The sequence below is a fragment of the Macaca nemestrina genome, chromosome 14 (genome assembly GCF_043159975.1).
Source record: "Macaca nemestrina isolate mMacNem1 chromosome 14, mMacNem.hap1, whole genome shotgun sequence".
Classification (NCBI taxonomy): domain Eukaryota; kingdom Metazoa; phylum Chordata; class Mammalia; order Primates; family Cercopithecidae; genus Macaca; species Macaca nemestrina.
The window spans coordinates 114,004,726-114,030,507 of NC_092138.1; the positions used below are offsets into that span (position 1 = coordinate 114,004,726).

General features: G+C 52.2%; 1 protein-coding gene across 4 annotated transcripts in view; it reads right to left on the reverse strand.

The window, feature by feature from the left end:
- The window catches only part of LOC105464067 (adenylate kinase 8), a 156,816-nt gene that overhangs the window by 130,389 nt on the left and 645 nt on the right, over positions 1-25,782 (reverse strand). For 2 of the 4 annotated variants that reach the window (XM_011711732.2, XM_011711731.3), the window contains exons 2-5: positions 23,249-23,333; positions 15,053-15,102; positions 12,027-12,140; positions 1,871-1,939 (exon numbers count right to left, since the gene is read on the reverse strand). In XM_011711732.2, coding sequence (XP_011710034.1) covers positions 1,871-1,939; positions 12,027-12,140; positions 15,053-15,102; positions 23,249-23,333 — 318 coding nt within the window. Of the gene's footprint in view, positions 1-526; positions 1,653-1,870; positions 1,940-12,026; positions 12,141-15,052; positions 15,103-23,248; positions 23,334-25,782 lie in introns of those variants that run through there. The other 2 variants (XM_071078536.1, XM_024787448.2) reach the window with 2 other exon arrangements.

Consider the following 25,782-nt stretch of genomic DNA (forward strand, 5'->3'; position numbering starts at 1 on the left):
TCAGGAAGTGAGTGGCAGAGCAGGATAAATAAAATCTCAGTTTCCTGGCCAAAATACCAAAAAGAGGAGCACCGGGGAACTAGGAATTACTGGGAGGTGCCAGAGAGGGGAGCTCAGGGAAGTAACTAAACACAGCATTTGATGAGATCAAAGGCTCACCCCCAAGCTGTGCGCGTGTGGGCCAGACCCTAAACGGCATTTCAGAGACACTGAGACGTGAACTGTGGCCAGCTAACCGCCAAGTCCCCAGGTGCCCCGGGGTGATATGCGCGCAGCACAGAGCTGCACGGTCAGTCACTGCATGGCACTGCAAAGGGGCTGAACACAGCACTGACATGGAAACCACACCCTGAGAAGCCTGGTGGGAACGTGCAACCTGAACCCAACTGAATCAGTCATCTCCTTAGGCAAAAAAATGACATTTGCCATAGGATTTAAACAAGACCCAGAGCCTCATAACAATATTTAAAATGTCCAAGATACAAAAGTACTTAGCGCAGGGAGAACCAGGAACATCTCTACTCACATGAGAGCAGATACAGATGTCACCACCACATAACTCAGATGTTGGAATTAGCGGATGAAGACTCAAAAGCGGCTATTACAAGAAAGTTCCAACTGGTAAACACATGGAAAGATAGAGTCTCAGCAAAGACACAGAAGGCAGAAAGAATCGATGCAATAAAAAATTCACAGGACAAGCTCAATAGTGGAATAAAAAAATAAAGGGAAGATTCAGTGACCCTGACAATAGTTCAATACAAATTATCACATCTGATTGACAGAGAGTAAAAACAACAGGGGCTGGGCATGGTGGCTCATGTCTGTAATCTCAGCACTTTGGGAGGCCGAGGCGGGCGGATCACTTGAGGTCAGGAATTCCAGACCAGCCTGGCCAACATGGTGAAATCCTGTCTCTATTAAAAATATAAAACTTAGGCCAGGCGCAGTGGCTCACGCCAGTAATCCCAGCACTTTGGGAGGTCGAGGCGGGCGGATCACGAGGTCAGGAGATCAAGACCATCCTGGCTAACATGGTGAAACCTCATCTCTACTAAAAAATACAAAAAATTAGCAGGGGATGGTGGCACAGGCCTGTGATCCCAGCTACTCAGGAGGATGAGGCAGGAGAATAGCTTGAACCTGGGAAGCGGAGGTTGCAGTGAGCTGAGATCGCGCCACTGCACTTCAGCCTGGGTGACAGAGTGAGACCCTGTCTCAAACATACATACGTACATACATATAATAAAATAAAATAAAAAGAGAGAAGTAATGACGCGACCCAATGGGGTTCCTGTGAGGACACACGAGTCGGTGTGCAAAGCCCTTCTGTGGCGCCCATCACCGCCCAGTAGACGGGTGCTACGCTGCTGTCCTCCTGAGCCCTCCCCTGCCCTCTCCACCCTCCTCACGTCCCGGGAGGCTGGCCTCAGTGTATTGCTCACCTGGATTCCTGCCGTTTGGCTTCACTGGGTCTGGCAAGAGATCAAAGGACGGGAGGCGAGAGTCTGGGGTACCCCTAATTCTGTCTCCTGCTGATGCCAGTCCCTGGCAACTCGCCATCACTCGCCGGTTGCCTTACCCTCCCACGCTTCTGCGACTGTCCTGTCATTAAATGCTTTCCTGTGACCCCTCTGGGCGGGCTGGCTATTTCCTACGGGAACCTTGACCGATACAACGAATTCCACGCTCTTCCTTTTCCTTTGACAAAAGCAAAATCCATGTCTGTAGACTGACCTTCACGGAGCTCCCGTTTGCCTGCCTTACCTTCTCTCATGCCTCTGGTCATCTCTGGTCTTGGAGATGACCACACGCCCTTCACCCTCCCCTTTATCTTGGCACTGAAGACCCCAGCTCACTGGAGTCCTACCCGCTTGACGCAATCCTCTTCAGCCAGGCGTTCCTGAATCAGTTGGACGAGCAGCGCGCTGGGAATTGTCTGAAGGAAAAAGGACACACAGAATGATGGCCCGAACCTGCATCCTGCAGCTCAGGACACAGACCAGCACACACCCCTCACCAACGCCCTGGCCTCGGGAAAGCTCTGGCCACCATCGGGCCCCGCCCTTCCTCCATCCACCGCACCCCCTTCCTTGAACTCTCTTCTACCCCCAGCATCTCTGAGGACCTCCCTCACATGTGTACTCACCTTATCCTGTGCCCAAGCCCCAACATGCCCTCGCCCACCTCCACCTAAATAACTCCTGGGCTCCCTCAGAGCCTCCGCCCCAACTGCCAGCCTGCAGGAAGCCCTGCCAGATCCTCCCAGGCCAGGCTGGTGCTACTTCCCGTGCTCCATCATCCTGGATGGAGAACTCTGTCACTGCACTAACCACCACACATTCTAATGGCCCGCCCGTGTGGCTGTGTCCCCAGTAAGTTGTAAAGCTCTTCGAGGAAAGGGACACTGTCCTACTGACTCTGGACCCCAGACAGTGGCAGGTGGGAGGGGATTGGCTCCAAGACCCAGCAGAGGCGAGTGTGTCCATCTCTTCCCAAGTCCAGGTCAGTGACCTCATGTTGGTAACAAAATTGGCCACGGTGGGAGTGTCTACACCACAGAAACGGCAAAGGCTACGTACAATAAGGACTCCCCGCCCTACCCCAGTGCTGGTTGTTAAATGTTGACCAGCAGACCACCACCCCAGCACCAAAGGGTATCAAGGATATAGGAAGCCCTGTCGGCCATAATGAAACTTCAAATTCCTTGATTCATTCAACAAGTAGCAGTCACGACGGCTAGCGTGTGTTAAGCGTATGCTATGTGCCAGGCCCTGGGCCAAGCACTCCATCCTCCGCACTGTGTAACAACTCTGTGCCATCTGTACCACTGTCACCCTTTTCACAGAGGAGGAAGCTGAGCCTCAGAGAGGTGAAGCCACTTCTCTAGGGTTACACCGCCAGGGAGCAGAAGGCAGGGCTTGAACTCACACCAGTCTACCCAGAGCCAGGCATGGGAGTGACAGACAAGCCCAGATGGGTGAGCGAAGGGAGGAGGCTGGAGGCTGCCTTCCTTCTGCCTTCTCTCTTCCGAACTTTCTGACCAGCATCCATACTCTACTTTTTATAATCAAGTCTGATCTAACTTACAAAGCCTCAAACGCCCCAGGGCCAATGCCCCTGGAAAACCCACTCCCAAGAGTCCCCTTGCCCTGGGGTCACTGAGAGCTGGGAGTTCTTCCCAGTCCCCCAAACATTCTGCCATGGGAGACTCCCAGGCCAGCCCCAAACCACATATCTCAACATCAGGGCAAAACCAGCCTCCCAGGAATGGCAAGGAGGGGCTTCTGTCTGGGGCTGGCCATAGCCCTTGGCCACAGCTGGCTGCCCAGGTGTGCAGTTGGGTTCACACAAAAGTGCCCAGCTGAGGGGGTGAGGGCAGGGGAAATCCACCTTACACTCCTTTGTCCAAGCAGGAAGGTGCTGACGTGGGGCCAGGCAGCCCAGGTGGATGAGCACCTGTTCCTAATCTCTCAGTGTCCTGGGGCTGGTGGTGACCCTGGCAACATTCCAGTGAGCTAGACAAACATCTAGATCTTTACATTTAGAACCAACATTTGTGAGGGCTCGGGGTGACCACCAGACCCTGCCTTTGGAATGCCATGGCATCTGCCTTGACTGCTGTTGGCGCACTTAAGGGGACAGAGAGCTAGGCCATCACAGAGCCACTCCAGCAGGCTGCGTGAACCCGCTGGGGCCTGCGGACTCGCAAGGGTACTTTCCTAAGGGCTCTGTGCATGGCAGAGCGGGTCCAGGCTTTGCTCTATTATGTCCTGGTGGTGAGGGTGGGGAGAATGGATAGCCCTCAACCATCTCTAACTAGTGAGGTTTGCCATTTTTCTACCCCAAATTTAATATCGTCTGTGCTCAGTGAACTGGCTTAGGTCAGCCCAAACACTGAACAACTGACAGGAAGCACCTGGAGAGACAGCAGCTGGGTGGGGTGGACCGTTCCTGCAGGGGCTCAGTTCCTACACATTCAGATGCTCTCCTGGATTCTCATGAGGCAGCCTCCTGCCTGCCTTTTCCTTGGGCTATTTGAATGGGTTCCTGACAAGAGCAGGCTGGACCTGGACATATGAGGGTAAACAGAGGAGATGTCCTCAGGGACCCAGGCATTCAGGGTAACTGGCTTATGGTAGGAGTGGGAGGTGGGGGGAGGGGAGACAGGCCCTGGAGGGACAGCAGGGAGGGCGGGCATGGGATCCTGATTGGAGGAAGTTAATGACGGCTTCAAGAGGAGAACCGGGTGGAAGTGGGGGGAATCTGGCCCCAGGGAGGTCCTTTGGGGACTCAGCTGCTTGTGGTCTGCACCCTGGCTGCCCACTGAGTGACCTGGATGAGTGGCTTTAATGCTCTAAGCCTCAGTTTCCTCATTTGTAAATGGGCCAAAGATAACATGTTTCAAAGAGTTTCTGTAGCGGTTAAATGAAATGATACATGTGACAAGCGTGGGGCGTTGCTGGCCCTCAGCAAGGGCTCAGCACTGTGGCAATCACTGCCCCCTGAGCACCCTCGATGTCCATCTCTTCCCAAGTCCATGGTCAGTGACCTCATGTTGGTAACAAAATTGGCCACAGTGGGAGTGTTGACACCATAGAAATGGCAGAGGCTACAATAAGGACTCCCCACCCTGCCCCCAGCGCTGGTTGTTAAATATTGACCAGCAGGCCACTGCCCCGGCACCAAATGGTGTCAAGGATATAGGAAGCCCTGCTGACTGATGAACTAATGAAACTTAATTCATTCAACAAGTAGCAATCACAAATCACGTCAGCTAGTGCTTGTTGAGAACATGCTAGTGCCAGGCACTGGGCCAAGCATTCCATTCTTCGCTTTATGTAACAACTCTGTGCCATCTACACTCCACTTACAGTAACACAGGCTCCCAAAGAGGAGTCGCCGTCTTGCCCTTCTGCCTGTATGGTCTGAGTGTGCTCAACTCCATCCTCAGATGCAGAGGAGGGCCCTGACTGGCCCAAGCCAATCCACATACCCCACTCCTGGCCACTGTGATTGATTGAGAGGCTGCCTGGGACCCAGTCCCAGCCGATGAAAGTCAGGCCCAGGACATCAGTGCAATCATTAGGGGCATGAACCCCTGCTTTCCACCAGATCAGAAGCTGAGAAAACGTAAGAGCAGGAGCTGCAGCAGCCACTTCACGGGCATGATGGGTGTGGAATGGAATGAAATCAGCACAAAGGGAAAGAGAGAAGCCAGACCCAGCCGCAGATTGGCTTTTCCAGGGATGGGGAATGGGAAGAAAAAAGGGCAGATAGTGAGAGAATGAGGGAGAGGCACCTCTGCTGGGAACTGGATGAATGTGTTCGCTTGAAAGTTATGGGGCCACCATGTTTCTACGAGGTAGACAGCCAAAGTCAAGACGGAGAGCAAGAGGGAGACACAGAATGAATGGATGGTGCACAGAGAAAACAGAAGACCACAGAGGCAAGAAGGAGGCGAGCCAGCATCCAGTCCCTGGCTCCAACATCTGCTGACACAGCCCTGTGTCCTTATCCTATCGCCCCCTACACCCACCCTTCTTCCCTAAGCCAGTGGTTCTCAACTTGATTGTGCAACAGAATGCTGGCAAAGCTTCTGGAAACACAAATTGCTGGGCCCCACCCCGGGAGCTCTGATTCGGTAGCTCTGGGATAGAGCTGAGAATGTGCATTTGTAGCACATTTTCAAGTGACACGGATGCTGCTGGTCAGGGCATCACACCCGGAGAACCACTGGCACAAGCCCACCCACACGGGCCCCGGGGTCTGGGGAAAGCTGCTAGAGAAGGAGGGTGTCCTTCCGCCAGTGACCGTTTCCCCCAGGTCTCCAGGGGAGCTTCCCCAGGCTGGCAAGGGAGGGGGTGGGCAGGAAGCAGCACTGTCCCTTCCCTCTGCATCTCCCCTCCGTCTCATCCTCTCCCCTCCCATCCCCTTTCATCCTTTCCCAGCCCCTCAGGTCCTCTCCCAACCCCAGACACAGCCAGTATCCATCCTGGGGCTGTTTTTCCCAGATTCCTCTGCCCTCCCTGACAACACCCATGCAGGAGGCAGTGTTCAAACAGGAAGCAGAGGAGGGTGCCAACCAGGACACAGGGGGTGCCAGCCAGTCAAAGAGCACCGGCTGAAAGGCGGCCAGTCCTGGTGGGGCACAGCGCCCCCTGCAGCCTGCCCAGCAGGGGATAGGCCGGTGGGTTTGAGCGCAGCTACTCCTGAGCGCCCCCCGCCGCTCCCCGCCACTGTGCTGTCTCCACACCAGCTTTGATGTGTCACGTCAGTAGCAGGGCTTTCAGGAGCTGCTTCTCGAAGCCCTGCCAAACTGTCTTAGCAGGAATCAGCCTCCCTCCTTGCAGAGCGCTGTGATGCTCTCCCACCCCAGCCCCCAAAGCCTGGCGTTTGGGGAGAATCAGGGAGAAGCTGACAGAGTGCAGTGATGCTGCTCCTGGCCACAGAGAAGGCTCAGCCCCCGCTCAGGCCCCTGGCCCCAGGTCTCCCTGCTCAGTGGCACCGCAGCACCCAACTAGCTGCTCCCATGCTGCTTCCATGCACTTAAGGGCAGGACAGGCTGCGTTTGCTGCAATTTGGATTTTTCTCTCTTTCCCTTCCAGCACCCAGTGCAGCTTTGGTGGCTTTCCGGGCCTGGGGGCAGACTAGCTGACCTCCTAGCCCTCCAAGGTGCCGCCCCGCTGTTTTGCGGTTCTGAGGCAGCCAAGTACGCAGGTGCCACCCTGGCTCTGTCCCTGGGGTGCCACCTGACTTCTCCCCAGTGGGCTTTCTCACACTATGATGACATGAGCCTGCATCTCCCTGTCCTACCTCCAGGCCCCACTCTCAGGGACCCTAATGTCCCTGTGTCACCATGGTGAGTGATGTCTGCTCAGAATTTGTGGGCATTTTGAGCTACAGTGTGAGCTTGGGAAGTAAAGCAGGGAGAGGAACAGGTGAGATGCCCTGATCTGACCCCCACACCCCACTTCTCCATAAAGGGGCTTCTCCTGGCAGAGGAGGGAAACCCAGTAGTCGGACTGAGCTCCCCTCAGAACTCACAGAACATCCTTTAAAGACAATTCCCATTCCAAAGTTACCGCTGCTGTTCGGAGCTGTCAGAGCAGGTTAGGAGACAGCAGGAACTGCCTCCTAGAGTCTGGGAGGGGGAGGGTTGGGGGACCAGAGACAAGAGGAGGGAGAGGAGAGGAGAAGAGGCTTCAAAGGAAGAGAGCAGACCTCACAGCGCGGCACCCAGACAGGCGCATGGAAGAAAGTGGCAGCAAAAGAAACCCTGGACTGGACAAAGGCCAGGGAATTTTCAAAGGAGCGACAGAACCTGGTGCTCCGGCTTCCCTGGGCTGCAGTCACCTCCCCTACCCGAAGCCTTCAAAAAAGGCCCGCTCCACGCCGCTGCCTGGAGTGGTTGACTCCGGAAAGGGAGGGAGAGACTGAGGGCGTTCCCACCATGTCTCAGTTCAGCCTCCAGAAATGAGAGCAGCAAGGCCAGCTGGAGATGGAGTGGCCAGAAGTGAGGGAGACACCCAGCAGGACTCGGAAGCAACATCTGTGGGCTATTTCCCAGAAATCCTCAGAACTATTTGGAGGGGACTATGTTTCTTGTGTGCAGACAGAGGTAGGATGAGGGCTCACGTTGTTTCCTTTCTCCGAGACAGGGTCTCACTCTGTCATCCAGGCTGGAGTGCAGTGGATCCATCATGGCTCACTGCAGTCTCGACCTCCCAGGCTCAGCCTCCTGGGCAGCGGGGACTACAGGCGTCCATGCCTAGCTAAATTTTCTTTTCTTTTTTGTAGAGACAGAGAAAAAAAAGAAAGGTGGTGATCCTCCCGCCTCAGCCTCCCAAAGTGCTGGGATTATAGGTGTGAGCCACTGCACCCAGCCAGACTTTTTTTTTTTTAAACAGTAGAAATTTAAGGCTCATAAGTACAGGATCAGCACCTGAGAGTGGCTCCTCAGTGGCCTCCCCTGACTCCCCCCTCTCCTCCCTGCCTCTCCCTGTCCCCCCCACCTCCTCCTCCTCGCCCCGCGTCTTCCTCACCTGAGCCTTTTTGTGGTGTTTATGATGTTGAGTCAGATTGTGGGCTTAGAGATAGGGCCAGAGAAAGCAGATGAAGGAAAAAAGACTTGGCCAAAAAGATGAATTCAATTAACTTAATAAATAAGAAGAACGGGAGGCAAAGGTGGCCTCGGGCTGGGGTCCCAGGAGCAGCCTTTCAGGGGAACGGGCCTGTGGAGAAGGTGCTAGAGCCACTACTGTGGGAAGAAAGGTGGGGTTTCTGCAGTATTACTGGAAACCATGTCCCTTTCACGGTGTTCAGTGAGAGGACTCGGGCCATTTTGACATTCATTTCGATGGCTCTCACCATGTCTTTGGGTCCCTAATCCCCTCCAGGAAGAGCTGTGGGGTCAGCATCTAGACAAAATCACTCAGGGGAGCCGGTCACCAGCCAATGACCTTGGCTGGTGTCCAGTGACAGCCAGCATCTTCAGGGCATCAAACGTCTCTTCTGGCCCGGTCTGGACACAGAAGCATCACATGTCCCTGATGGTCCAGTGAGGGAGGGGCCCGAGCTGGAGAGGGCCCAGAAGCCATAGAATACCGTCTCCTCAGGGAGATTTCTAACCCTGGCTGGGCCCTGGTGGAATCCTCAGTGAGACTTCTAGGTGTATCATGTGTCCCTATGCGTTTACTAAAAAAGGTTCCTTATCTTTGGGGTGTGGAATAAATGAAGACCACCCAAAGGAGACAAGCCAAGGCTGTTTACTCAGAGCTTGCTGGGGCAAGGGAGTCGGCCAGCATCGTTCACATCTGGCGGATTCGAAGGCAGGGAGAGGACAGGGAGAGTTCTAGAGGAAAAGGGAAGGCTCCAGGCATGCCTGCTGGAGGCTGCTGCTGGGGAGCTGGAGGCGTCTCTCTAGAAGTAGGCATTCCACAGGACTGGACAGGGGAGCACATTTGGCTTTCTCTGGCTGGTCCTAGGTTGGAAGCAGGAACAAAAACTAGAGACACTGACAGTTATTAATGATGCCCTGGCCATTTGGGATAGGTGGCTATAGGGGTGACTTAGTTCAGCTTCCTGGACTATTGGAGGAGAGAGCAGCCTGGCTTCCTGCAAGCCTGGTGCAGCAGGCGGCTTCCCGGGCGGGCTCCTGCAGGTCATGGTTTGGTCTCCTGGGCGGGCTGCCACAGACTGTAGGGCAGAGTCCTGTGTTTACGGGAGGTCTGGCCATTGTCCACACCGAATATTCAGTCTCAGGAGATCTGGACTAAAACATCCATGGGGAAAGTCAAATGCTGTCTGGGTTTGCTTTAAAATAACCCAGGGCAGGGGGAGCAGGTGAGGGTGCAACCCGAGCTTAGACCGCCATGAGCTGACCTCTGTCGAAGCAGGGGATGGATCCATGGGGGTTCTCAGACTATCCTCACTGCTTCTGGATATTTTTATGAGATTTCATAACAAACAGTTAAAAACAAACAAAAATCCCTGGCGACTGTGAACCCCCAGCATCGTGGGGCACCATCCTGGTGGGCTTTGTGACATTGCCCGATTCCAGACCCTTCCATGCCTTGGAACATCACAGTGTGCCCTTTGGGAAGGCTTTGCTTAGTGTAACTGTGGTTATGGCTCCAGGGAATCCCTAAATCTTGCAGCCTATACCCCCTTCCCAGCTCAGAGCCAGTGCCTAGGACTTAGTAGGTCCTCAGGACTAATGTAAATGAATTAGTAAATGAATTGAGTGAAACAAGCCGCCGATTAATTGCTTTACTGAAGGTTCCCCGGCTCCCAGACCCTGGCTTGTGCTTAGTTTTATGGGACCATCAATCCCCTCACTGGCTGGAAGCTTCTGGGGTAAGGAGAAGAAACTCGTTTTCATCTCTCCCACAGCACTGCAGAATAGCGCTTGGCAAAAAGGCAATTAGGAAGTATTTTGGAAACCACTGGGAAATGCCTAAGATGGAGATGTCTTGGTTAACAGTGGCAATGTAAGAGAATTCTGCTTAAGACGGCAAAGCCAAGACTAGCAGGAGAAAATCAGATATTTGAAGGCATCATTACCACTCGCAAAAAGAGCCATAAGGACTCCAAATCAGCAGACAATGTAAAGAGGACATTTAATGAGAGGCCTTGACTGGCAGGCACTGTCTGCAGACAAGGCCACGCATGGCCGAGCCTGCCACGCGCCCACTCGCTCTTCAGAACATTTTACTCCTTGACGAGGCCTGACATCCAGGCCTTTCATCTTCCCTCCACCCGAGTTTCCATGCCAAGGACCCCAACAAGACACCCTTGAAGCACTTCAGTGTGGTCTGAAATATGCTGATAATTAGCCAAATGAAACCCAGAAGGAATTTCCTTAAACTCCCTCCTCTCTGTTGAATTTTATAAAGCTACTAAAAACATTTTTATCCTACAAAAAAGCCTTCCCCCAAAAAGCTTATCTTCTGCAGGAAATGAGATAAGCACTTTCTTTCTCAAATCATGTTCCCAGCCCGAAAGGCTGGTGTCCCCACAAGCTGAAGCCACACAGTCCAACTCTTGCAAGACCACAGGGGCGGCTGGAGGACTGAGTCGCCGTGGGGGCGGCCGCCTTGCTGAGGCGGGCTTTCCTTCTCCATCGGACTGCTGTCATAGGCAGACTTGGGGCTGGGGGTCTGTCGAAGTCATACCCCTCTCCCTCTCTCTCTTTTTTTTCTTTTTTTTGTTAACACAGAGTCTCATTCTGTCGCTCAAGCTGGAGTGCAGTGGTATGATCTTGGCTCACTGCAACCTCAGCCTCCTGGGTTTGAGCGATTCTCCCGCCTCAGTCTCCCGGGTAGCTAGGGATATAGGCACCCACCACCATGCCCAGCTAATTTTTTTGTGCTTTTTGTAGACATAGGGTTTCGCCATGTTGGCCAGGCTGGTCTCGAACTCCTGACTTCAAGTGATCTGCCACCTCAGCCTCCCAAAGAGCTGGGATCATAGGTGTGAGCCATCGCGCCTGGCCCATACCCCTCATCTCTGAGAACTGCCATCCCTGCCAACCAGGAGTCTTCATGGCCACGTCTGAGCTCTGTGGCCTCACTGAGCCCTCACAGCACACTCCTCAACAGAGCTGACTGTGCCTGGGACACTTGACCAGCTAGCCTGGGCAGATCCCCCTTCCTGAGGATTTGGCTTTGAAGCTGCCTTTGTGGGTGGTCTGAACCGAGGACACAGGAGACAAGAATGGATTGGTGGTCACGAGTAGCTGGGAGCATGACAAGAAAGACAGAAGAGAGGAGGAAGGGTCCCCACCTCAGCCTCCCAAGTAGCGGGGACTACAGGCAGGTGCCACCATGCCCAGTCAGAGGTAATTTTGAAGAAATATTTTGAGTTTCTATTTGTATTAAAGAGAAAAAATGTGATCGAGTCTTATATTTCCTTTTAGATGTTTTTCAAATATCGAGCTGGTGGTCTTTTAGAAACAGAGCACCCACACCTCCTGCAATGCTCCCCAACGTGTGTGAGAGGGACAGGGTGAATGGGCACTGCCCGGACCGGAGGGTGGGCTGTGCAGCAGGGTGCCCAGGGCTATGGGAGGGAGACGCCTCTAAGGTACAGGACATGGGGGCTTTCCACTCTGGGGACAGCTGGACAGCTGCCCTTTCAACTGCTGGTGCAGCCCAGCCCGCCATCCCCTGGCGCGGGCCACCGGGTTCAGCACTTGCCTCCATGCCTTCACTCGGCTGAGCCTAAGAAGAAAAGAAGCAAGCCTGGACCATTCCACCAGGCGCTTGGACAAAACAGCCTCCTTCACTCGACTTGCGATCCTTTCCCATTGCAAAAACTCACCTCGGTACCCAGCGGGACGTGGGCCCAGTAAGGAATTATCTTCTTCCTTCCTTCACATCCTGCCTGTGTCTATTTTACTCTAGCATTTTCTTTTACTCAATCAAAAATGAAATGGAACAAACCAAGCAATGGCTGGGTGGCAGTGGGGGTGGCGGTGGGCACTGCCACTGTGTGCCTACCCCTGTCCCCGGGGCCAGTCCTACCTTCCTTTGCAGATAAAGCCTTTTGGCTTTGGTGGCCGTAAGGGAAAACTCGTTTAAGACCAGGTTCTCCAGGGTGAGGAGACTGCTGTTCAGATGTTTGCAGAGCCACATTGCCTGAAGAAAGGAAAGAAGAAAAGAGCATTTTCATAAAAACAATAAATACACAAATAACTCCATTAAAATGCCCAGGTCCTTCCCTCTCCTACGGGAAAAGGTTGGCCATGGGAAAGCACAATTATTTCCAGCTGGAGGAAGGCCACCAAGGGAGACCCACCCAGAAAGCACCTGCCGGCCTAAGAGCCCTGCTCATAGCATCTCTTCTTCTACCAGCATAGACTTAAATCAAGTGGGAAGACCTGCAGGCGGGCTACGTTTTAGCTGCCCTTGACATGCTTTCCAAGCTCTGTGGACCATGAGTTTCATTTCAAGGAAGATTTAGAACAGGAACTTTGAGGACAGAACCTAAGGATGGGTAACAGCCCACACTCAGTATTCTTTTTTTTCTTAAAGATTGGGAGCTGGCATGTGCCGGTCAATGGGATGTTTAGTTCATTGATAATTACTCTATAGTCTGTAACAGAAGAGTAAATTTTAAGGAAGAATAATGAACTAAAACAATCTTGACACCAAAATTGTGCTGATGACCCTTCCAGCCTCGAGATGGTTCTGAAGGCCCTTCCAGGACCCAGGGCTGGTGTGAACCTTCATTCTTCCTGTTTCTGTTGCTGAGACAGAACCTCAGTGACAGCATTGGGAAGAAGCCCTTTTTGACTGTACATCGTCTTATCAGAACTGTGTGTCTCCAAAGGGCACTCAGGAGTGGGGACAGCAATTCACCAAAAGGCTTGCTGTTGAAACACCAGCTGCCGGGGCCTGACCTCAACAGGGAGGACAAACTCGATCACTTCAACCATGTCGAGATGTGCCGAAAGCAAGCCTCTGCCCTCTGAATCTGCTCTGCCCGGCAGATTCCTACCAGGGACCAGAGAAGAGCTAGGACAGGACGAATTCAAATGTCAAAGACAAAAGGAGAGCCTCCCACTGAGCAACCAGACTCTTCCAGAAAAGCGAGTTCAACGAGCTTGTCTGTCTAAATGCAGAATCTGTCATTCTCACTCCCAATGTCAGAATTACCTGGTGAGTGTGTTCTAACTACTAGTTTTTCGGGGCTCTGCTCCAGGAGATTCTGATGAGGTTGGTCTGCAGGGGACTCCAGGAACCTGCATTTTTCATAGCACCCTGGAAATGCCAATGATCAGCAGGTCTGGGAGTCCCTGGCTTCTAATTGTGAAACAGCAAAATGGTTGGACTCAGGTGGGTTAAATGCAGAAACACATGGAACCCTACAGTCTGATATGGAGGAATCAAATAGAAAAACTCTAGACCAACAGGATGAGCAGATGGACAGATGAGTAGAACAGCTATACTAACTCCAAAAGCATAGCCCATGCAGGTTAGTTGAGGCAAGGATCAGTCATTTTAACTCCTTTTCAGAAGAAAGCAAGGTGCCAGTTAAACAGGGGAACAGCCTGCCCTATCCCATCCATGACACATGCTCACAGCGATTATATAGTCACGGAAGAAGGGTTTGCTGATGTTTACCGACCAGGTTTTTAAAAGGTAAAAAGGGTCTCATCTTGGATGAATGAAACTTTAACACGTTTCTGGCACTTAAAAATGGACTTTAGGCCGGGTACAGTGGCTCATGCCTGTAATTCCAGCACTCCAGAAGGCCGAGGCAGGCGGATCACGAGGTCAAGAGATTGAGACCGTCCTGGCCAACATGGTGAAACACTGTCTCTACTGAAAATACAAAAATTAGCTGGGTGTGGTGGCACACGCCTGTAGTCCCAGCTACTCAGGAGGCGGAGGCAGAAGAATCGCTGGAACCCAGGAGGAGAAGGTCACAGTGAGCTAAGATCGCGCCACTGCACTCCAGCCTAGCGACAGAGCGAGACTCCATCACAAAAAATAAAAATAAAAAAATAAAAAGTAAAAAGGGTTCCATCTCAGATGAATGAAATTTTAACACATTTTTGGCACTTAAAAGTGGACCTTAGGCCAGGCGTGGTGGCTCACGTCTGTAATCCCAGCTCTTTGGGAGGCTGAGGTGGGCAGATCACCTGAGGTCAGTTCAATACCAGCCTGGACAACATGGTGAAGCCCCATCTCTACTAAAAATACATAAATTCACTGGGTGTGGTGGTGCACGCCTGTAGTCCCAGCTAGTCGGGAGGTTGAGGCATGAGAATCGCTTGAACCTAGGAGGCAGAGGTTGCAGTGAGCCCAGATTGCACCACTGTACTCCAGCCTGTGTGACAGTGAGACTTTGTCTGAAAAAACAAAAAAGGACCTTAAAGATTGAATGTCCTAGAGGCATTCACTGTCTAGAAAATGGCATTCACTGTCCAGAAACTGGTGGTATGTGAAAAAGGGTGGGCGAGGTGGGCCCAGGCATTGCTGTATCTTCAAAGATGCATTTTCTTTAAAATGGGGAGAGAACACAGCAAATAAGGCAACATGTTAAATTTGCATAACATCTGGGGGTTGGGTACATGAATATCGATGATATAGTTTGCTGTCCTTTTCTGACTCTTTTAAATATTTCACAATTAAAATGTTCAGAGTGAATCTTAAGATTCCAAGTCAAAGTCTGTGAAATGTGTGTACTGTTGGACCCAGCACTTCTACTTCTGGAAATGCATCCTAAGGACATAACGAACCATGAGCAAGGAGAGCGTGTACGCGGGCAAGAAAAAGCCCACAGAGGTGTCTCCAAGCAGGTTAAAGGAATGCTCATCTGTGGATCTCTGGATGGTCGGGGAATTCTATTTTTGGTCTTTTGTAGTTTCTAGGTTTTCTGCTACAAATACACACTACCTTTTGTAATAAGAAAATAAGGAGGAGGAGAAGGAAAAGAAGCAAAGCTCAGTTATGCTGCAAATTCATGGAGGTGCAGTCTCATACCAGCTCTGGAGGATAAATGAGATATTACAGCATCACAACACTTAATATGATACACTTACTATCGTCGTTTTCCCCGAGGCAGGTGGACCTAATATTACAATCCTGGGCACTGTGGAATAAAAAGATTTGAATGTCACCACTCAACATGACAAGCAGCCTCCCAGGTCTGCGGTACTCGGGGTGTACTCATTTCTTTCCTCCCCAGATTTCATTTTCTGCCAGTGACACGGCCATTTGTAACCCAGCAGCTCAGAGACACTCTTGCCGTGGAACGCATTCTCTGTGTTTAGAGAGGTAAGTGATCACCGAGATGGTTTATTCTTCTACCTCCAAGGGGACATGGACACAGTAACTTGTTTACCAAACTCATAAATATCAAGAACAATTGGGATTTCAAACACCATAAAGCATTTTAAACAGGGACTTTGTCTCCAGTCGCTCTCTCCAATAAGGCTGTAATTTATGCAAATCGACCTTCAGAAGCTTTTCTTTATGTTTATGCCTTTTTATTTAGCAAATTGTATTCCCCACGATTTTACAGAGGGAAGTAATGGGGAAAGCCCACTACTTCCCTCTGTATGGGGAAGTGTATGGGCCAGATTTCTAAAACCCGAGAAAGGAAAGTCTGCTTTCAAAGATGGACTTTTCTATGCAAATGGAAAACACTGGCAGCTTGTTTGATTTGAGTCCTGGCTGGTTTTGGTCTCACAGAATTCCCAACCCAGGCTACTGACAAGAGTGTGATATGAACCAAGGGCTCCTGAACCTGTGACCGAGAGTCTGGGCTCACCCGGCAGGTGAAGCTCTGGTGGCAGACCCAGGCCCTGGCCATCACGGAAGCTGAGGAGGCATTTTCAGCTTCTGGGGTGGGAGCCAGGGCAGAGATTCAGCAGCCCTTTCTCTGTTCTAGGCCTGTAACCTGGGGCAAGGCTTCCCAGGGCCCTCCCCATGGGGAGAGAAGCCACTGCAGGTGGAAAAACGGCTTGCAGGACAAGTCTGGAAACAAGGTGGCTTTGAGAACACGTGGTCAGGTGAGAGGATGAGGTGAGACAGAGCTAGAGTGGCTGCTGGCGACGGGAAAAGAGCTGACTGGCATGGGGAGAAGGGTGCTGGAAGGCATCACCCTGGGTTGAAATGAAGGGAACAGCAGTGGGGTCTGGACAGATGCATCCACACTGCCTGCCTGCTCAACACCATCTTGACTGGGCCAGCTGTCCCTCTCCTCGTGGGGAGCCGGTAACCTTGGCCTGGCCCCTGACCCAAGGCGACAGATGAACGGATGTCCACTGCAACTCGCATGAGCCTCTAACGTCTGCATGAGAGCCTGTTCTGGCTGGGCTTCCGGGAGGGAATCTCGTCTCAGCAGAGGAGAGAGGTGTATGGCCTTCTAGTTTGGGGGCAGACACAGAAAAGGAACTAGACAGTGTCCTTTTGGCCAGCAATGTAATGGTTAGCACATCTACACCCAGCTGGCTGCTTGGGTTTAAAGAGATCTTTGCCCAAAATCATGGCACCTTCTCATTTTTGGAGGAAGTCAAGGTAACTCACTGAATGATCCTCTCCTCTAACCTCAGAAGCTGTGGACCTTCTTATTCTCCCTATGGCTGTTCCTTCCACGTTCCTGCCTTGCCACCTGTCATTTCCCATCAGGAACATCCTCCCTTCCCAGTGCCCAGCACCCCCAGCCTCCCACTCCCTCTCCCTCCCTGAGATCCTTGTTCTCGCTCCCTGTGGAGGCCCATGATCAAGTGGCGGGCTGCCGCAGCCTTCCACACCGGTGAATGTCAGCCCGCTACTGAGAAACAGGTGGAGCCGCTGTCCCCACAGAAAGAGAAGCTCCCAAGGGCAGAGACCGAGTCTTATCCTCCTGGATCACCCCCATGGCAGCCAGAACTGTGAGGAGCCACATACAGCAACCTTCAGGGCCACCTCCTTGGCTGTCCCCATCTCGTCCTATGGTCACCATTTGTCACCTATGTCACCACCATTACTACTGCCTTACAGAGGGCCCCGTCTGCCAGTCAGCATGTTTGGGTACAAGTGCAAAAACTGGATGCAGCTCAAGAAGAAAAGGGGGTTGCCTGCTCACACCTGTAACCCCAGCACTTTGGGAGGCCGAGATGGATGGATCACTTGAGGTCAGGAGTTCGAGACCAGCCTGGTCAACATGGTGAAACCCCATTTCTACTGAAAATACAAAAAATTAGACAGGTGTGGTGGCACACACCTGTAATCCCAGCTACTCTGGAGGCTGACACAGGAGAATCACTTGAACCTGGGAGGTGGAAGTTGCAGTGAGCTGAGATTGCGCCACTGCACTCCAGCCTGGGCAACACAGCAAGACTCCGTTTCAAAATATCTATATCTATCTCTCCATCCCAGCGTGGCTCACAGAGTCCTACACAGGCTGGGAAGCCAGGCCCTCAGGGCTACCCCACAGGAACAACACCCCAAGCAAGGCCACCCAATGGGCTGGGAAGACACCACACAGTGCAGCCCATGCCCATGATGCTGCTGTCACATGTGGGCACCATGCCACCATCAACCACGCTGCCCTTCCACCCAGGAAGCAGGCCCTGCGGAGCTGCCAGGTAGTGCTCCGGGCCCTGCCTGTGACTCTGAGTCTGGACTCCCCTGGCAGGTGAAGCACTGGTAGCGGGCCCAGCCCTGACTGTCATGGAAGCTGGGAAGGTGTTTTTAGCTTCTGGGGTGGGAGCCAGGGTGGGCATTCAGCGGCCCTTTCTCTGTTCTAGGCCTAGGGCCTGGGGCAAGGCCTCCCAGGGCCCTCCCTGTGGGTGACAGAAGCCATCATAGGAAACAGTGTGGGAAACACTGCTTGCAGGACAAGTGCGGAAATGAGGTGGCTTTGAGGACACATGGTCAGGTGAGAGGATGAGGCGAGATGGGAGCCAGGGTGCCATGGGAGGTTTGTGGGGAGGGGTGGCAGGGAGGGTGGTCAAGGGTGGAGGATCCTTGGGCCATGAGGCAGAGCTCTCACTTGGACCATGGGGAGAGCGCCTGCTTGGCCAAAGTCAGATGAGGGAGCAGTGGGGAAGCTGGGTCTGCTCAAAGTCAGATGAGGGAGCAGTGGGGAACCTGGGTCCGCTCATGCACCATCGCCTGCTGCCTCTCCGGGGCTCTGACCACAGGCCCTGCTGAAGCTCCTCCAGACACAGACGAGACCCAACAGGGCTCAGGGCGCACAGAGCCCGAGGAGTGGGGAGATGCAGCTCGGCAAGGGCCTTTGGGGAGCAAACCCGACTCCTGAGTCACACATTCGCCTGAGAGTTCCCGGGCAGGGGAAACCCTCCCCTTCCAGGTTCCTGTAAGTGGCACCCAAATGGTACACATCTATGAACAGACTTTAAAAGGGGAACATCCACGGCCTTTCTCCCCACCTAATTTCTCCCACACATTTATGTGATTAATTTCAGTTTCTTAAAATCTAACACCTTGAAACTCCAGCCCTGCTCATGAGTAATTATTTATAAACAGTGTCATAAAAGGCTGCTTGACTGCCAAGAGTAATCAACTTCTTCCAACCACTTCAAAGGAAATCAAAAAACCTTTCCATCCACAGATCCTTTTGAGGTTTAACTAGGAGCATGATTTAAAATTCACAAGAAAACCCTTAGGTATTGGAGCTCTAATACACAGCTTTCTTGGACAAACGTTTGATAAAAAACGAAACATACCATTATATACACCATCGCCTGCTTTAATATTGCCCAGGGCTACTGTAAATGCTCACTTTGTACTAAATCTGCTTTTCTGGCGGCGAAGGGGCTGCCAGCCCATGTACCGGGGCTCTCTCTGCTCCCTCGTGTGCTCGCTCACCGGGATGAGCCCGGGGCCTTCTTCCCCTCTACACCAGTCACCGGGCATGTCACTGTGTGTGGCAGTTAACCCCAGGCCCAGGAAGAGGAAGGGCTGAGGTCCTACCTACCACAGGCCGCTGTATGGCTGGAAGGGGGCACAATGATCTGACACACCAGCCCAGGGGAATAAAACACACATTGGATGTCACGGGCCCCTCCAAGCCTCCCGCACTCTTCTAGGACGCATGAGGATTGGGCTTAGCTGATTCGAGGCTTCTCCCACTCCTAGAAAAGTCACCAAGGCGGCCGGGCGCAGTGGCTCATGACTGGTAATCCCAGCACTTTGGGAGGCCAAGGTGGGTGGATCATCTGAGGTCAGGAGTTTGAGACCAGCCTGGCCAACATGGTGAAACCCCGTCTCTACTAAAAATACAAAAGTTAGCTGGGCATGGTGGCGGGTGCCTGTAATCCCAGCTAGTCAGGAGGCTGAGGCAGAAGAATCGCTTGAACCTGGGAGGCGGAGGTTGCAGTGAGCCGAGATTGCGCCATTGCATTCCAGTCTGGGCGACAGAGTGAGACTCCGTCTCCAAAACAAACAAAAAACAGAAAAAGAAAAGAAAAGTCACTAAGGCAGGGTAGTCTCCCTTCCTCCTTCCCATTTTTGCTCCACAAGCGTGGGCAGAGAGAGAGAAACCCATGGGTATCACTCTCTCCTTTCCATTTCAGTGGTTGGGACTTGAGCCAAAGGACAAAATGTTCCAACATCCGTGAAAGCTGCCAGCTGAGGGCCTGCGGTGGAGTGCAGGGCTGTGGGAAACAAATGAACTCTCCAAAACAGTGGTTCCTGGGACCCAGCGACTCTAGTTCCTGAGAGCATCTGGCCAAAAGCTGGACTCAGCTGTTCAGGAGGACAGACCCCCAGCTAGAGGCTGGCCCCCAGCTAGAGACTGCATGAGGCAGGTCTGGATCCAAGCCCCTGCTCGAGAACAACGGAGCAGGTGCAGTGCAAAGAAAGGAGCAAGGACTCCACGGAGGGAGCTTCGGGAAAGCCCCAGACCTTCGGATGAAGGGGAAAGGGGCACTAAGGAGGGTGGGAGGAGGAGACAAAGGGAGGGAGGCGGCAGCGGAGGTGGCTGTCCAGCCAACATCAACTACACTCCATCCAAACCAGAAAGATGATGTTTAAACTTTAAAATCCTGATGAAGTGGACAGTTTGACATTGAAAATTAAAGCTGCACACAGAGGAGTAAGATCAAAACAGAAAGAGATTATTGAATCTGCCTCAAATTTCTTGAAATTCAAGGCTCTTGAGTTTCTAGGCTGGGGAACTAGGTAAGCCTTGAAGTAGCGGTTTAAGAACACACAGGGCCGGGCATAGCGGCCCATGCCTGTAATCTCAGTGCTTTGGGAGGCCAAGGCAAGAGGATCGCTTGAGCCTAGGAGCAGGGACCAGCCTGGGCAACATAGTGAAACCCTGTCTCTACAAAAAAATTTTAAAATTAGCCAGGTGCAAGAGCATGTACCTGTAGTCCCAGCTACTCAGGAGGCTGAGGCAGGAGGATCACTTGAGCCCAGGAGGTCAAGGCTATAGTGGGCTGTAATCACCCCACTGTACTCCAGTGTGAGCAACAGAGTGAGACCCTGTTTCTAAAAAGAAAAATAAGAGGGAGGAAAGAACAAAGAGAAGAACACAGGGCATGCCCCAAGCAGGATTTTCAAACTAAGAGCAGAATACGTCAGTGCAACCTAATTTATGAGAGTTCAAGTGGTTACATTATTATCAAGCACTTTTTTTTTAGACAGAGTCTTACTATATTGCCCAAGTTGGAATGCAGTGGGTATTCAAGATGCAATTGTGGCACTGTGGTCTCGAACTCCTGGCCTCAAGCGATCCTCCTGTCTCAGCCTCCCAAGTAGCTGGAGCTACAGGTGCACTACCACACTCAGCTTTCAAGCACTTTTTGTTTTTGTTTTTTTAGATAGGGTCTCACTCTGTTGCGCAGGCTGGAAATTGCACTCTGGTGCAATTTCGGCTCACTGCAACCTCCACCCCCTGGGTTCAAGCGATTCTCCTGCCTCAGCCTCCTGAGTAGCTGGGATTACAGGTATGTGCCACCACGCCCAGTTAATTTTTGTATTTTGTTTTTGTTTTTGAGACGGAGTCTCACTCTGTCACCTAGGCTGAGGTGCAGCGGTGCGATCTCGGCTCACTGCAAGCTCCACCTCCCGGGTTCACACCATTCTCCTGCCTCAGCCTCCCCAGTAGCTGGGACTACAGGCACCCGCCACCACGCCTGGCTAATTTTTTTTATTTTTTAGTAGAGATGGGATTTCACCATGTTAGCCAGGATGGTCTCGATCTCCTGACCTCATGATCTGCTCACCTCGGCCTCCCAAAGTGCTGGGATTACAGGCATGAGCCACCGCACCCAGCCAATTTTTGTATTTTTAGTAGAGATGGGGTTTCGCCATGTTGGCCAGGCTGGTAAGCACAATTTTTAATTTAGAAAAATCTATCAAGCTTTTTACTACTGGAAACTCGACATCGTATCCCTGGAAGCCGCTACCCATGGTGCATCAGGGATTTCCCATTCCTTCAGCCACCACTGACCAGACCAGAGTTTCACGGCTTCCATCTGGTTTAACCAAACATGTCCATTTCACAAATGAGGAAAGTAAGGCCAAAGACAGCCACGATCTCTCACGTCTCTGCATTTTAAGATGAGTGAGCTGCAGGGTACCTGACAGCGGGGAGGGAGGTGGGGGGTGGCAGGACAGAGGATTGTGCCGCACCGCACTCTTCACTCGCTCTTGGTTGACTTTTAGTCTGACTTTGTTTTTGCTTTACTTTTACTTTAGCTTTTACTTGGCTCTTACTTTACTTTTACTTTGTGTTTCTTTCTGCTTTGCTTTCCCTTTGCTGTCCATCCTTTCTCTGGTGGCGGGGTGAGATAGCTGCGTGGGGGCAGAGCTGCTGTCCGCAGCCCTGGAATAACAGAGCTTAGCAACACCCAAGCTCCCAGCACCCACTCGGCCTCAGGGTGGGGGCGGGGCGAATGCAGGAACTTCTTCCTCTGACAGATGGAGCCAGTGGGGCCTGGGGGTGAGCCTAGGTCTGCAGCAGTAAGGGCCACGCAGGAGGGCAGGGTAGGCTTAACTCCCACCCTAAGAGCAGGTGAATCTGGAGAGACAGAACCTCCCACCTGGGCCATGTAATAAACAGCCAACCAGAGAAAGACGGTCTCTAAGAGTCGCTGCAGGGCAGAGTAAACTGCACCAGGAAGGTGGGGTTGGGGAGAAGGCAAATCGGACATGGGGAAGGGGGTCCCGAGGCCACCCCAGCACCACACCACCCACGCCTGGGCACACAGGACTCTCAGTCAACATCCGCTGAACAAGGGAACGTCCAGTGAATCAGCCATTTGCACCTAACCAGAGGCTCAGAAAAGGGACTCTTTGTTGGCCCTTTGTGGGGTCTCTCTTTGAACCTGCCTGCCTAGGTCCATGCAATGGCATCGGGAGCCAAGACTCCCTTCCTCTGCTGCTCCACAGCCAGACCTGGATGCGCCAGGACCTGCATGCAGGGCACGAGGAAAAGGCTTGGAACCTCCTCTCTCACTTTTTTTTTTTTCTTTTAACTACCTAGTGTCATTTCTCACCTTGGGCCTTCTGAACCTCCACACAGGGCATCTCTGGCCTCTGTCCTCAGCTGCACCAAGTGCTAATTTCACTGGTGCGCTGGTAGCTCCTTCAAAGCAGCCAATTCCCCAATGAAAGAAACATAAAAGCTCCAAGACATCAGTCCTATCCAACAGCCCACACAGGACAGGACAGACCCTCCACTTGGCAAAGGGACCATGGAGTCGAGTGAGGGGCCTTCCTTGTGTGAGTGCCTCCCTCCTCCCCGCTCCTGTGCTCTGGCCTTGGGTCGGCTGACCTGCACTGGCCAACTGCAAAGGTTTGGGGAGCTCAGAAACTCATTAACACGCTCTGATAATGAGACCGTCAGAAAAGCCCAAGAGCTTGCCTGTCTAGGTAGACCAGAGACCAAACTTACACCTGACAAGTGGAGTGATCAGAGAGCTGAAACCCAACAGGCGACATCAGCTAGGGCAGGCGAAAGCATTAATAATTGATTCCATGGGTCATTCTGGGGTTTTCATTTTAGTAACTTGGCAAGAGAATTTTTATAAGTTGTGCTCCAAAAGAAATTAAGGCATTTTTCAATGAACCACCACCTCAAGTTGTCGAAACCCCTCCCTTCTGACCTCCCTTCAGACACAGGTAGGACAGGACAGTGCTCAGCTATTCTCGGGGTGGGGCAGGATCCCTGGAGAGGATGAGGAGAAGAAGGAGGAGACAGAGGAGTCAGGAAAGAAGGGGAAGGAGGAGGCGAGGGGAAGATGGGGAGGGGAAGAGCCCCAGCCAGTGCTCACCATTGTCGTTGTCTTTATGCAAGTGCTGGATCATGAAGGGGATGGGGTCCTCAGGCTGATGGATCAGGAGTTGCTCCAGCATGTTCTGTGGGTGCAGGGCAGACACCCAGGTGGTTAATACCTGCAGGGGCACCTGGTCACCATAGATACCAGCTACGGGGCCTGCTGTCTCCACTGCACCCCACCAAATGTGACTTCAACCTGGGACCCAGCCTCTGCCCCAGCTGGCATCTGCTTGGGTCCCCAGGAGCAGAGGCATGAGGGGGGCCACGTGGTACTGCTGCAGAGGCACCTGGGGGAGGCAGAAGTGGGGCACCCTGCCCCTGATTCAGAGCAGGCAGTCCAGGGCTCTCTCCCCTGGGGTTCTCTGGGCTTCCCAGACGAGCCTTCTCCAAGTTCTCAAGCATCACCGTTCCCCTCAGAGCCTTAGCGGATGCTGTCCCCTTAGCTAGGAAGCTTCTTCCTCATCCTCATCCTGGCTACCTTCTGCTCAGTCTCAGATCTCAATGGGAACATACTTTCTTGAGTATGTGCACTAGGCAAACATGTCAGATGCTCCTGCACCTGCCTGCGGGCATTGCCCTGTTCCATGCCTCACCCTGTTCCTACTCACCAGGCCACCATCCTCCCGGCAGGCCATGGGTTCTTTGGGCCTCCTTGTCTGCCTAGAGCCCTTGGCACCCCAATGCCTGGCAGTCATAGCAGATGGCCGGCGCAGATGTTTGCTGGGGAACATGACCATCACCACTCCATGTGTCCCTCCAGAATGGAACAGAATATTACCAGCCAGATTTCTAAATAGTCCTGGGATATTCTGGCCATTTCATCCAATCAGGCAAGCATATCAAGGGAAAGCAGATTCTGGGGTTGCACAATCCTAGGCACAGAAATGAGGAAGAGCTCACAGCAGCTGTGCTGCCGCAATAAGGGGCATCCTTCAGCCCCAGGGACAAGGAGGGAAGGGCTGTAGCCCTCTTGGAGTGAAGGGAGTGTGAGGCAGGAAAAAGAGCACTGAGCTGTGAGAAGTCTTGGTTCCAGCCCCACTGTATCTCACCAGCAAGTCCCTTCCCTTCTCTGGGCCTCAGCTTCTCCTCCTGTTCAGTAGCACAGCTGGAGTGAACTCACGTTTGTATACCACTGGTGTGATGGAATGAGATGATTTTTGATGGTTCACACATAAATATTTTACATTTCATGTTTAAATCATTGTGTATTTAACATATTGGAAAAATAAGTACATCAAATCAATAATTTCAAGGATATCACTTAGGATGAGGCAAAAGCGGCTATTTAATTTTTTTAAAGGTGAGTTGATTAGAACAAGTGATTAGTTTAAATGGAGGTGCATTAGTGGTTATGCAGATCTGTCCATGTGATATAACTGCACAGAACTGTATGTACAACAAAAACATCCATGCAGGTAAAAATGGAGGAAATCCAAATAAGGCCTACAGTTCAGGTAACCCTCTTGTACCAATGCCAGTTTCCTGGTTTTGACAATGTGCTACGGTTATGTTAGATGTTATCACTGGGGCAATGGGGGAGGGGAGACCGGAAATCCATACTATTTTTTAACTTCCTGTGAATCTAAAATTATTTTAAAGTCAAAAGTATAAAAAATGGAAATGGTCAAAACCATGGAGGGAATACACAGATGACTAAGGACTGGAAATATTGGACTGAAAGCTTTCTTGTTGGGAGGCAGAGGCAGAAGGACTGTTTGAGCCCAGGAGTTCAAGACCAGTCCGGGCAACATAGCAAGACCTCGTCTCTACTAAAATTAAAAAAAAAGATTAGCCAGGTATGGTGGCCTGCACCTGTAGTTTCAGCTACTCTGGAGGGGCTGAGGCAGAAGGGTTGCTTGAGCCTAGGAGTTCAAGGCTGCCGTAAGCCATAACTGCATCACTGCACTCCAGCCTGGGCAACAGTGCAAGACCCTGTTTCAAAATCAGGAAAAGCTTTCCTGGGCAACTCCTCCAACAATCACTGTGGAAAACACACCAGGTTCTCTAGAGCAGACAGCAGGGCTCCAGATGCTCCCCCATCCTGCCCTGACCTGCTGACTTCTAACCCAGCTAGCTATTTTATTTGTGATTGGCCACTCAAGCAGTTTTCGGAATCTCTTGCTCTCCCTCTATCAGTTAAAACTTTCCAAGGGGAATGTGTTTGATGGAGGTACAGACACGGGTTTCTTTGTCTGGGCTCAGCTATCTAGTGTGTAGGGCAGAGTCTCAAATGACCACAGACACCACTATGCCCTCCATGCCATGCCCCTGGGGACGGGGTGTACCCTGGTGAGCAGACAAATGTTCTGGAAACTGAGCTCCAGCTTCCCTTTGCCTCCCAGAACCTTTGAGTGGCTGAGAGTTCATCCCCTCCAGCTCCTGAAAGCCTTGACCTCCACCAAGTGCAGAAGGGAAAACTGGGGCCCTGGCGGGGGCGGGGCCCCGCCCAAAGTCACACGGTGAGCTAGGGGCCCAGTCAGGCCTGGAGCCAGGATGAGAGCTTCGGAGCTGCAGGGGACGTCCGGCCCT